Below are 14,311 nucleotides of genomic sequence, written 5' to 3'. Positions count from 1 at the left end.
GCAAACTGTAACGCGAAGGTTTGGAAGACCAGTGTTTGTTAACACATCGAATGCCATACGTATTTTATATATTTTACCCTGAGAGACTCGACAGATTCAAATATATTGCATCACGAGATTTAATTTTTGTAAAATATTGTGTTGAGTTTACACGCTCTTTTTTGGGTGTTATCTAAGTCGTTCACACTGTTGAACATTTTTAGCATCTTTTAATCGTTCTATAAAATTTAGATAAGTGGATCACCGATAATAATCGTGATAGTCAATGTGCTAAAGTAGTTAATACTTGACTACACTGCTACTTGAAAGTCATAGTGATGTAATTAATTAGTTAAGTTAACACGACTATTTTAGCGTTTTCTAAAATTTTATCGTCGTTATATACAGGGTGTACGACCACGAACAGCCCAATTGATTTAGATATTTTAAGATTTTCACAGTTTCTCTACAGTACTGTCTCTACCAATCTTTCTTAAAGTTTCCACAAATTTCCAGCAACTTCTTTCTTAAAACAACCCGTATTTCTCCTGATCAAACCGTTCAATCGAGATCACCGTCTGTGAAACGTATCGAGTATCAACGAACGATCGATTTTTCCTCGAGCTCGTGGTACACGGCCCGTAGAACAGTTGCACAGAACGCGAACAAAAAGATGAGGCCTGCAACAGAGCGATGCGGTTTTCCATTTTTCAGATAGACGGCGACAAATCGAAAATGAGCCGGAGCTACTGTGTTTTGTCTGCGAATATACACCGATCCTTGCACGTGCACTACGCGCATACACCTACGAAAAACACAGACGTACAGAAAAACACAGACGTACACGTGATCTTCGCGTATAGAAGACCACGTGTGCTCGCGGGTGTATGCGTTTTCATGCAATAGAATGCATTCAGTCACGAAAGCCCGGTCAGCAAAGTCCTGATTTCGCTGCATGCAAGAATTCTGTGGTCGTTGCAGTTTCAACACGAGCATCTTCGTGTCTTTCATCCTCGTCGTTCGTAGTCGTCGACGTTGGCCGATCTGGCTGGAATAAAAACTACTGATTTATCGTCGACGTTTGGCCGACTTCGATGAAATTCCGGAAGTTGCAGGATTCCCATCTTCGTGCCGAGCTTTATTAAAGACTCGGAGGCTCCTGTTCGACCAACTAATTTTTTCGAGAGGGTTCCTTTCGCTGATTTATAGAGTCCTGATTTTTGGAAGTTATTCGCAGAGTCAATGGAATTCGATGGGAATTGAAAGAAATTGAGGTGATTGGAGGCTAAATAATTGGATAAATGATAGGAGGATTCTTTGAATAAAATTTAATCTTCTATAACGCCACGTCAATTGAATTTTTTCAAATTTACTTAGAAAATGTCGTTTCTTCTATCGTCAAGCTTGTCACTCGTTACCGTTACGCAAGAATACCTAGTGATATCAGTAATTTATAACTTGTAACTTGTAAAATTTTATCTATCGTCAATTTGATTGTTCCAGACGACTCTGCTAATCAAACGGAAACATTCCGACTAAAGCGAGTAAAATTGAAATAGTCGTTCGATAACCAAAAGTCTATGCAAACCAATTCATAAAACATACGTTACGAAAAATTCACCCCTTTCCACGCGTCGTTTCATCGAGCAGCCAAATCCTTCTCCCTGAGCATTCATCAAAGGCACACGTTTTAACGAGCACAAATTTTTCACTCGTATCGGTCCACGTGGATCCGAAAATTATTTGCACGCGAGAGTCGCATTGGAACTATAAATCCACTCATCTCCTCGTTTCCCTGACCGCGAGTAGCCAACGTGATTTAACCAACCCTCCATAGAAACAAAGGAAAAAGAAAAACGAAACAAAAAATATGATGAGAGTAGAAAAAAAAAAATAAAAAAGGTTAGGATGTCGGATATCAGGAAGAAGAGAAGAGAAGAGGAAAGGCTGGCTAGACTGTAACAGCATAAGTTTCGTGACAGCCAGTGAAATTGTTATTTCGCATGCGGCACGGAACGCATTCCGAAGCGCAGAGCGCGTGAAATGTTTCTTCGCGAAAATGTCCGGCCATCCTTTACGCGTTTCCTCCTTTTTCCAACGCGCCTCTCTTTTTCCACTATTTGCCCGGCCGTAAGAGTTTCTGCAGGCGAACGGTGCCAGCGCCGGGAAAAAATATGGCAAAACGCATTCCATTCCGGTTCGAATGGGGGAACTGAGGGTAACGGCAGGGTACTAGCGAGGGTGGAAACCGGTTGATCGATACGATTTCTACGCCACAGTCTCGTGGCTAACGCTCGATTCTTTCCCGATTTCAACTCCGTCCGACTCGATAAAGCGGATCAAGCACCGAATTCTGTTTTGTTTAATTTCTACGTTTCGGTTTTCCACGCTGGAAAATTCATTTACGTGTCTGTTTATTAACGTTCCACCATTTTTGTTTTAAGAGAAATTCCAGTGTAACAGAACATTTTCGATAAATGATTAGTAGAATATTCAGAAATAAATTAGAATTTAATTCTAAACAGGAGAAGCGGAAGAAATTGTAATTTTTGACAAACGTAAGACGATCGAAAATTCAGTTAAGAAATTCATTTGCATTCGATCTCGTTCAAAGAGAATTCAACGAGGGAAACGTTGTACCTTTGTCTTGTCGGCGTTTGTAAGGAGGTCTGTGTAAATTATGAAAAATTAAGCCATAGTTTTGTTACGTCATAATCGATCATAATTAGAAAACACTAGCGTTATAAGGTGGAAATAATGAAGTAATTTCAGATTTCTTACATCAATCATCTTGAACATTATTTGCTTCCGAAATAACAGGTTGCAGGTCTTCCAAGTAACAAACTCTAGTCGGAGAAGAAAGTAATTCTCTGTTCGATTGTTTCAATTAAAATTTTCGAATCATTTCTGTATATGTGGCTAAAATATTTATTCTAATTACGAGATTTGTCTTAAATATTCGTATAAATATAATATCGTACAAAAAATTTCATTGAATGTTAATGAAAATATAGATTCATTTACGAATCCTAAGATAGAGAACTCTGATACCAGAGAACGAGGCCAAGTCCTCGACTTGAGAAACTTTTCAACAGAGCAAGTCGAACTTCCGAGAAATCATTACCCAGAGCCGTTTCATTTTCCGCCTTCACTTTCAAAATGAGTTTTTAAGTTTTACGAAACCAGCCATGTAATTCAGTGGCTAACGCGGCCTGGCGCCAACTAAATATTTAAACGACACACCATGACCTAGAATTCATATTTCTAGGGAAAAGTAATTATCACGCATCATTGTAAATTCTATTTCAACAGACTCGTTTGTTGAAATGGTGAAAGAAACAAGCGTCAAGAGAAGAGGAAACGATTATTTTTTGGGCGAGGAAAAACTGCAAATGGAGAAAGCGACGAGTATTTCAGCATTTAATAACATTTCGAGATAAACAACCAGGTTGTGATTAAAAAAGTTAATTAAGACATAACTAATCTCATACATTTTTTACTATTTATTCTATATTTTCAGAGGTGGTAAACGCTGAAAGTTCACGATGTGACTGACAAGATTAATAAAAATATGTTTGTCCGTTTCTACTGGAAATCTTCACTTCCGAAGTTTTCTTCGAATTCGAGTGCGTTCAACAAAATTAAGGTGTACCTGATATATCATCGACTGTGATCACTTTTTCCTTTCATAAGCTTCCTCTCGTCACTTTCCTTTTCCCCCTTGATTCTGTCTCAGGATTTACATTCAATTATCCAACCGTACGAAAAATTTTCGGTCTTCCTTCACTTAATTCGGGATAAAATCGGCGAACTAAAGGAAAACAGAGTGACAAGGATAAGGGAAAGCATGAAATATCCACATTGCGTGACACTGCAATTTACATGAAAGTAGAAAGCCTTTAATCCAACGTTAGATGCCGTGACTTTGTCGTGAATCTACGAACGTACATGAGGAAAGGATCTAGGGTTTTCGAGAAGGGTCCACGAGATTACGAGGAACAAGAACTGACTTTTCTTCGATCGATATTTCTATACGATACCGTCTCGTGAAGATTATTCCGACGATTTAACATTAAAACGAACGCCAAGTCGAAAGTCGTTACAGGTGCTTGTAAGCTGGCATAATTATTGTGTTTAATAATCATCGTGGATCTGAAGCATTATTTTACCCGTCTGTTTTAGTCATTCGTTTCGTGAACGTAACACATAAAAATGGCTGCATTAATTAAACGTTAGAAGTGCTATAAACTGCTTCGAAAGAGAATCGGTGGGAATAAGAGAAAGAGAGAAAGGTGCAAAAGTGTGAAAAATATATTGCTCACGCGATGCCTGCGTTTGAATCGGTTGAGATTAATCGTTCGATATGGGCAAGCTTTGAATATTTATATAATAATATATGAAGGTCACGCGGCGGAAAAAAAGTTGGAAAGCTCGCGATATCAGTCCCAGATTTTTAAGAATTAGTTGAAGGGTAAAAAAAAAAAATGGATGAAAAATATCGAAGGAAGTTCCTTAAGGATAATGATTGTTCTCTGTTCGAATTATATTTGATCCTTTAGTAAAATATTCACGCGGGTACAGAAAATCGTAGAATGTAATACTCGTACAATTAGATGAAACTGTTTGTTCAAACTTAATCAGAAAACGAGGAATATTAGGTTGAGTTTATTCGAATCGTCTGTATTCTTACTGGAGAGCAAACGTAGCCATTCTAATAAAAGGTTAAACAAGATGGATATTACCATTGTTACAAATGGATAGTCACATTGTAAGTAACTTTAAGTACTTTACCATGGTACATTCAAATACGAAGTGTGATGCGGGTCTCTCCGAAATTTATAGAGATTAGGTAAGTTGTAATCGTTATTAACTGAATTTCCTATGTTACATCTCTGTGTAAACTTTCTCCATTCACCGCCTCTTTCTCTTGATACTATAAAATATTGGAAAATGCAATCAAAGTAATATAAAATAAATTTATTTCAGAAACATTCACTGCTGTAATATTTGATTTAAATTCTCCGTGTTTGTCTTTTATACGAGGGAAATTTATATTAAACAGTACGAGTTACTTCGTTGATAATAATCAATAACCAAACACATGTATTTATGATAAACGAAAGGTTTGTCAGCCGAGAAATTACGGATCTCGCTGTAGTTTACAGACAACGTAAATTCATTAAAACAATGTCATCCATCACTTTCGTCATCCTATTCTTCCACCAAACAATATTGCGAGCTAAACAGGGAAAAACTCCAACAGAGAACGAAGAATTCGGAAGTGTACACGAATATCGATGGTGGAAGTTGAACGTCCAGGCGTCAGAGACGGAAATCACGGAAATCACACGATGTGCACGATCCGTTTTGCTCGTCTCGCGATTGACAGTGCATTAATTTCGTTTCGATCCGGAGGAAGAAGGGGACGGGGTGGAATGGAAGGGTTGCAGCGATCAATCACGTCTCGATTTATTTCCGTCGTGTTGCGACGCCGTCTCCTGGCCCTCTGTTTCCCTGCATTCGTAATTGCGAAATGATTGTCGGGCTTGTCGCCGATAATCTCGTAGCCCGCTTCTCCTACGGGTCATTACGTCCTCTCGACTCTCGTGCACCACGTATTTGATCGATGCGACCCGCGCGTGTGTTCACCCTCTGTTATCAAACTGCGACTGGACCTGCCGTGTTTCTCTTCGATCTCGTGAAACTCGAAATTTCCTGGTTTACCACGTAACAACGCGTTGCATCGCTAATTTTAGAGTAGAATATACAGTATGTGCTGTTTAACTGGAAACGCTCGAGTATCTGAAAGAATACGAATGATAGGAGAAAATGTTGCGGATAAAAGTTGCACGGTATCGAGGGAGACATAGCGTGCTTTTATCTATATGACTGTGCGATTACCTCGAAACGTCACGTGAAAGTGTGACATTAAAATTTCTAGATGGATACCTGCGTTTTTTATTATCTACTCTTGTAACTGACGGTGTCAAAATCTTTTCACACTGGATACTCCTGTTTCTTTTTTTCTTTTTTTTTTGCACCATCCGTTATCGAATTTTAAAGTTTATATCTCGATAGCGGATAGTGGGAAAGACGCGAGATCGCGGTGCTTTGAAAATGACTGAATGTTAGCTACAAGAATACGTAATAAAAAATAGAAGTATTCATCTCGAGATTTTAATATTAAGATTAATTAATAAAAAAGTTTCCTCGTATCATTCGTACTTTTTGAAACATTTCACCGTTTCCAGCTAAACAGGACATACTGCTGTACTGTGACTCGCGAAAGTATCTCGACTCTTTTAAATGTTCTAGATAAAATGATCTATCACAGCAATATCTCTAAACTATGTTTCGTGGTCTACAAATATATCGTGAAATTATTAAATTCTGATGAAAAAAACCAGGACAGATCAGAATAATTGCCAATAAAAAAGGATGATACAGAATAAACAGCGAAATACCATATTCATAACCACGCCTAAGTCCTAAAGGAAAATATATGAACCTGACAGACGCAATTTCCATGACACCGTCTCTCGTTTAGCAATTTAATTCTTACATAAACAGAGGATCGGACACGACACAGAAGAGAAACATCCGCGAGTTATAAGCCATCAAAGGAAGACTTTAATTGCAAAATCGAAATGAAACAGCGAAGTAATGGGGAAGGCAGCGCCTCTTTCAACCAGTGTTGAAACGTCTTCGCCCGAAGCGACGTTCGATTCGCCTCTATTATCCGGCGCGACTACCGATTTCGTCGTGCTGTAAGCCAAGAATTCAACAAGCCGATCGAGACGAATCGATTTCCGATCGGATGTCGCACGAGCCTCCGGCCGCGATCCGATTGAGATTGCCTCGACCGCGGGCTGCATTGTTTCTCGATCGAACGCATTGTTTTCTATGTCGCAAGCTCGTCGACATCAATCATTGTCTTCGCCACCGACAATTGAACTTTGCCTATCTGTATAGATACAGGCCCTGCCAGCGTTTCGTCTGTCTCCTACCTCGTATAAAATACAGGATACGCGTTAATTCGTATATATCGCTGAGAAAAATATCGAGTGGATGTTTCTTCCACTCGTAGCGTTAACAACGTAGATTTCGAGTATCGTATATTGTTCGAATCGTGATGTACGTTCGAGTGGAAAGTTGGAAATTTTGTATTACAGTTTTTAAGAGTTTTTATTCCTACGTAGAATCTTTAAAAGAGCTATTTTACCATTTCTTTCGTTCCTGTTAGCTGCTCTCAAAACGCATTCAAACAAATTCACTGAAAACTTTGTTGTACTCTCTTCTTTCATACGCTAATCTCAAGCAAGAGAGTTCAAAATCCTGGAAAACCAAGGATTTCGTAGACCCGAGAAAAACCACGGAAGAACAATCTCGCGGCACTCGACGCCTGCGCGAATCTCCGAGGGAGGATAGCAGCCACGCGTCTAGAAACCGTAACGCGACATTTCTGTGAAAAGAAAACGGGGGAAAAAAGAGGTAGGGAAGAAGATAAAAAGGAAGCCCTCTCTCGTCCATTTATCCCATTCGTAAAAATGGCCATTATTCGGCTAAAAGAACGGAACCTCCGAGTATTTGGCGCACCTTGGTGTATCAAAATGTCGGTTGGTAACGCCGTTAAAGAGAAACGAGTGGCTCCGTACGTTGATTCCGATCGTCGTTTACGTAGCTGCAAAAAAGAAGATACGAGGATTGCGGTGAAACACGGTAAATTCTTACCTCGCCGGAAGCTACCGCCTCGCCAGGTATGAACAGCTCCGGATAAACGTTGTCGAGGTACCACTTGAACGACTTGCAGCCGAGTTTCTTCCTCAAGGCCTTCCGTTCCGATACGTCTCCGTACTTGCCCTGCGAAAATTGCGAATCATAAGCCCGGAAATTTTGCCTGCTACGATAGAAGGAAGGAAGGATGGAAGGAAGAGAACAAGCTGGACTGCGTGTCGGAGGAAAGGGCCGTTTCCGGAAGGCAGGGATTTAAGGGATGTAAGAAAAGGGGATGAGAGTTATAAACGTAAAGAAGGAAAGGGAAGGGAAGCGAGACAAGCGAGGAGGAAATAAAGACCGGAGAGGAATACACGGAATCTTTTATGGACTCGAGTTTTAAAGCCCTCTAGAGCAGAATAATGGCAATACTTTGGTGGGGGACGATTCACGGCACTCGTGCAATGAGTATGCTTCTACTAGGCCGTGGATGGTCACTTTCGTCTAGTCGTCGGAGATTTTTTCCATCGCTGTTCTTTGTAATTAGGTTTTATCCATGGAATTTTGGAGATACAGAATATGGGTTCGATAATGGCTGACTTGTTCTACTTGGAAATTGGTATTGGATAGAAGAACGCTAGTAAAGGGACCCGATTAACTGTTAAATCATTATATCACTGTTTAATTGACGTGTAAATTGATACACGATGCGTAAAATTATCTCATTAGACATTCGTGAAACGTTTTCTGAAGATTCCGAAACAACTTTTGTTGAACATTGCCGAAACACCAAGCTAATATTTCAATCGGATACTTGCCGAAAGTATTATTTCCTTTTACTCTTATGTCACACGCAAACTTCTATTTGCTGTAAAGTGCCGCGACAAAAAGTATATCTGCTATAGAAAATGGAAAATTCAAGCACGTATTGTGGCAAACCAGTGCTCCACTGATAAAACGTTTTCGATAGCTGTAAAACAATTTCCAGCGGTACTCGAGTGAACTGTTGAATCGCGTCCGGGACTATCCTTTGTCTGTAATAAAACAAAAGTTGCATCGCAGAACGCTAATCTGCTAAGGTTATCGTCGAACTTGGAAAGAAATACTGTTATTACCGATGTTAAGGGTCGGAATGAGGGGAATTAAAAGTGAGAATCAGTTCCTTGAAATTAGCCTCGTTTTGAAACCGTGAAAATTTAGTCTGTGATACTGTTTGATGCCTGATAGGGCTGAAGCGATAGTTGGACGGTTTGGTAATAAGAGGGAGAATTATTGTTGAAGATTAAAAGGTTTAGAGCTCGTTTCATAACGGCTAGATTATGAAAGATTAGAAGAATTTCGCTTGCAACTGTTCGGATCCTCTTCGGTGGATCGTTGCAATTGGATGGTTCGTGCAAATGAGAGGATTGTCGCTGAAGATTACAGGTCGACGTAATTTGTGAGATAATGGTATCATTTTGAACAAGAAGAGCGGGAAGTTTGGTTTCTTTTTATTCCAATTTTCTTGGAAAATATATTACTAAAAATTAGAATTTCGCAGAATTCGTGATCGTATTGTAAATTCTTTTTAAAGGAAGTTTCTACAGTTCTGATTCTATTAAAAGAAAAATTGAATTTTTATTAAAAATTTCTAAGTAACGGTTTCTTTGAATAAACTATGGCAGTAGCTTATTCCAAGCCTTGTTCTTAAAACATTCCATTCTAAAAATCTACGACTTTATAGGAGAAAACTCCTCATCAAAAGTCATCGTTTTACGAATAATAAGATTTTTCTATAAACTTTCCATGAAACCATCGCATCATGTTTCATTTAAACTGCCTACAAGACCATCGCTGCTTTTAAAAAACTATTATATTTGGCGTACGAATCTAAAAAGCGAAATTCAAAATTTAAAAGAATATACCGCAAGTTGTTTAATCAAAGTACTTGCAGTTGTCTTCTATAAATTTAAGCTGTCTATCAGGCAAACGATGAATTCCATCAGGGAAAAACGTCGTATCTTTAGATAAGATCCAATTAATGGGGCATTAAGAAAGGTGGTCGTTCTGTGAAATTGTTGCGTAGCAATACTAAGCTACATGCTGCTTCTACGGTCAAAGACATTATAATCAGTCTTATCTGGGACGTTTTTCAGCAGTCAGCTTATTTGCTACATATTACTCCTTTGGATTATTATCTGCTTGGATCGATTAAAAAAAAATATATCGATCTTTAACCCTTTATAACTTCCGAATTAAAATTTTCTTTCGATCGTGCCTCACAGTACTGCCTTATGAAGAGCTAAGAAACCAGAAGCTATGCCCGATCTGTTTGCTTCTTTCACACGCCCGTTTCCCATTATTATTTTAGTACGCCATACGACGTGCTCGAGACAGGGTAATCCGTCTGAAAGACGAAGCAGAATCGAGATCGGCGCGAGGGAAGTGGGAAAAGCGAGACTGGGTAGCAAGTGTTCACCTTGTCGTGACCTATCCTCTGGTAGTAGTACTTGGCATACTCGTCCAGCCACACTTCGCTCAGCCTTATGCTGTTCCTCTTGAGCACGTTCACGCCGCTGCGCCACTTGTACGGCGAACGTTTGCGGAAGATGTGGCCCACGTGCGAGCACGGCACGATTTCCAAGGTACCTGGAAACAACAATTGCCTTTCGAATTTCGTTCGCTCGTTCGTTCGTTGCAACCTATACCACGGAAACGGCTGATTGCGGGCGAAAAGAGGATGAGAAACAAGTTTATTTCGCCACAAACAGAAGCTACATCGCTATGGTTTTCAGGATTTAAGTCTTCCGGGAGATTTTCCATGCGGCACCGTGTAGCCAACCGTGGAAAATTGAGGATAGAGAAGATTGGCGTGATTGTGCGCCCAGAGATATCGGAGTCTGACTTAGATTAGACTCAGCATGGAATGGGTTAATTATTATGCAAGGAACGTATGAGAAAAATGATACTGGAAATCTTCTATGTCTTTTTTTTTTTTGCTAGACTTTGATCGTCGAAATTAAAGAGAGATGTAGCTGCTGTGTTATTTTTAACATTCAACATGTTATTTTGTACACAATACTGTTTTTTTGGCCAGAATATTGGCCAGCATTGTAGCTAGCTTCTTGAGCATCTAAAGAAAGCACTGAAACTGATATCCGTGATGGTGTTTTTATGCGGGGTTTCTCAATAACTTTTCTACAAAGCGATATTTCGATGATCATTAATAATACGAGAAAATGGCAGAGAAATAGATTTCGTTATTTGGAATCTTGAAAATTATGACCACGATGAAAATAACAATTTCAGTTAACGGAACCAAACAATTTATGCTTCTAGAATTTTCTTGTATTATCAATGATTATCGGAATAGCATTTTGTAACAGAGTTACTGAAAAGATAGATTTTGTTAATCGATCAGCTTTTAATTTTTATCACCGTACAGCAATATTATGTTATTTTTAAGTCTTCCAGGCTTTAAAATTTAGTTACGCAACAATGAATTTATATAAAAATTTAAGGTGTCATTCTTTCGCGAAGAATAATGTTCACTCTTTAGAATTAGCAAATAGCTGGAATAACGGGAGTTGTTTTCTCGTTTCAGTAAATACCAGGACAAATTTTTGTATTGGTATTGCACATACCTCCGCACATCCAGGTCTTGAAGGAAAGCTCAAGATTCTCGCCACCCCAAATATCGAAGCCACTGTCGTACGTGCCGAGACGATCAAAGAAAGCTCGATCTATCGAAAAGAGGCCTCCGGCCATCGTCGGTGACCACACAGGCTCCGCAGGATTCTTGTGTCTTTTTTTCTCTCTCTCAGGGACTGCGTGCCAGTTGAACTGATACAGAAAATCAAGAAGTCTTGGGAACCGAGCTGGTCGACATTGAGAAATTATAAGAAATCCGTGGCGAGACGACGAAATCTCGAAATATTTTCGATAGCGTAGTTTTAGTACCAGCATATTTGTATTTATCCATATGTTTGTCTCACAGCGATACTTGTCTTCCTCTTACTGTGTTTCACCTTCTTTTGAAAGATCTTTTCCCGTTTAATTAATAGATTAAATATGTGTATTAAGAAGAATTAGGAAAGAGCTGCACTATACAGCATGTCTGACTACAGGCGGACCGCAACTACTTACAATTTGCCACTCCCACTCACAGATACGTGTACATCACGATCTAATCATTTCTATATTTTCTGTATTGTCTAATCTTTACTCCAATGCCACGATACGATAGATAGGCTCTTAATTAAGATTTTTATATTATTATATGTATATCACACGCTCTAGAAAGACACGAATATTCGTATGCACGTTTCTCAGTGTATATAAATATATCTCAAGATTTTACAGATTAACATGAGTATACCAATATTTGTTTATAGTTTTATATGAAACGTACAAACTCCGCAAAATAATCAAAGCGAAGAATTCTGTCAGATCCTGAAGCACAGTTGACATCGGCCCCATCGAAAGCGCAATCATCGAAATTCCGGCAATAATTTTGCAAATTTTACCAGCGATTAACCCATCCCTGATCGGCAGAGATCGCCACTCGGCATTGCGAATAGTTTCCGCGAAATAACGGCGAAAGGAATTTCTGCTTACCTGCAGATTCCAATCGAAGCCACCCACGTTCACACCGCCGGAATCCCGCCAATGATATTCGAGCGTGGTGTCGTCGATAACATCGATCACAGGACAAACGACTGTCGTCGGATCACGAGCGATACGATCGAGAAGCGGCTCCAACCAGCCTTCGGTGCATTCGCAATGGCTGTCCAAATATGTCAGTACAGGTGCCTTCGCCGCTGCTGCACCCAACAAACGCGCCCTGATAAGACCTTCGCGCTTTTGCGCCCGGATTATCTGTACCTTTGGGTAGTTCATCATGTAGTCCTCTAGTTGACGCTGCAGATGTGCTGTGAAATTTTTAATTCGATTACTCAGCGACCAAGTAGATAAAAAAACGTTTGCATATTTATGCTTGTGAAAAGGAAATCGAGATATTCGTAAGGACATAATAAAATCTTCATTAGGATTTATAAACGATTCCATTACAGGACTGCAAAACCACGATAAAGTACTAAAAAAGCACGTTTGTAGGATTAGTAAGGTTATTCCAAAATTTTATTGCTCTGTCTATTAATTTATTATCCTTTGTGGGATATAATCCGAGATGCTACGTGATGCAGCAACTGTATACCGTCCAACATAGTTACACGTAAAATTCAGATTTACGGGATCTGATGAATTATGGGGACCCATTGGGGATAGCAATTAGTAGACGTTCGTGATTTAGTTTACGTTAGAATAGCTATATGAGAACCTTTCCTCTAAGCCTTCACTTACTGAGCTTAATTAGTTTAACTGCGGATACTATACAGAGGTTTGAAGTATCATACCCGTGCGAATGTAACGATCCTCATCGAGTTTATTTGCAAACTAACGAATCATATTAAAGACATCATTAAACGAATTTACAACGACATTTAAACAGCTGGATGATTATTTTACCGAAAGAGTATTTTACCTCTAATTTCGAAACTTTTTGTCTCACGGTTCTAGTCATATCTTTCTACCTTTTCTTCTGCCAATAACGGCAGAGCTTTCATCACGTTACGAGCTTACTTAGCCCATCATCAAAGCTTACAAAATGCCAGATTATTTTCATTCTTCTCCTGTGGCGATATTACGTTGCAACTTAACCTCGAGATAGCAAAGACAAGAGACACGTTCCTTGTTATTATTAATTAAATCGTCTTTATTACAACCATGTTATTTCACACTTCTCTGCGACAGATAAGAAAACAGATAAAAAGAAGGGAAAACACGAATACGAAGACCAAGAAGCGAGCAAGGAGTTCATTGTTTCCTGTTCCTATGATAAAATTAATTTAACTGGTTTTGTAATAGGTCACAACGTCGACCCATGCTGCTCGCTAACTATGTTTGTAAGCCTGACTTCCGGTTAGCACAGAAGCTTATCCTCGGCATTTAGGGATTGTACAGGCTGTTCTATCGTTTCCAACACGTTGCGCCTTCCTTAGCCTGCTGTCAAGCGAGCTTAATCTGGTCGGCTTTCCCCAGCGATTTTTATTTTCTTCCCTCTTTTCCCCCTTTTGTTACACGTGACTACGGTTAGTTATCTGTCCGTTCCATCCGGCGACACGTTAATTCGATCTGAACACCTCCGACGATAAACCGGCCGCTCCGCTTCTGGCTATCTCTTTCAACGAGCTGAGAAATGTAAATATAAGAAAGGGAAATCTTTGTCTTGTCCTTTGGAGATGAGGTTTCTAAAGATCTTGTTTCTTCCAGTTTATTCATTGGGTTATAGACGACTGGTAATAGCTTCGGTTAATTGCATTAAATTTCGTTTTAACGAATTTTCTATTAAATCATTGCCAGCAAAAGAGACTCTATAGAGACTCGTATTTTGAAATGTTTGCGAATACTTTATCCGTCTGAAACTGGAAGTCTACTAAATATCATAATTTATCTTCGTTAGAGTAAAATTCTTTATAATTCATCACGAATCTCATCCCTCTACAGGAACTACATTACGCAATTCTTTTCCCCTGAACTCATTAACAAACTTATATCCTTCATCAGCGAAACTTCCACGATA

General features: G+C 39.3%; 1 protein-coding gene across 8 annotated transcripts in view; it reads right to left on the bottom strand.

The window, feature by feature from the left end:
* Positions 1–14,311, bottom strand: part of Pgant9 (polypeptide N-acetylgalactosaminyltransferase 9) — a 293,850-nt gene that overhangs the window by 13,494 nt on the left and 266,045 nt on the right. For all 8 annotated transcript variants that reach the window (XM_076622866.1, XM_076622863.1, XM_076622864.1 and 5 more), the window contains 4 exons: positions 12,289–12,602; positions 11,316–11,514; positions 10,151–10,320; positions 7,711–7,839 (listed from right to left, as the gene is read on the bottom strand). In XM_076622866.1, the coding sequence (XP_076478981.1) occupies positions 7,711–7,839; positions 10,151–10,320; positions 11,316–11,514; positions 12,289–12,602 (812 nt within the window). The remainder of the gene's footprint in view (positions 1–7,710; positions 7,840–10,150; positions 10,321–11,315; positions 11,515–12,288; positions 12,603–14,311) is intronic.

This window comes from Bombus vancouverensis, chromosome 11, assembly GCF_051014615.1.
Source record: "Bombus vancouverensis nearcticus chromosome 11, iyBomVanc1_principal, whole genome shotgun sequence".
NCBI lineage: Eukaryota > Metazoa > Arthropoda > Insecta > Hymenoptera > Apidae > Bombus > Bombus vancouverensis.
The sequence above is the reverse complement of the archived record's forward strand: the minus strand, read 5'-3'. Positions and strand labels throughout refer to the sequence as shown.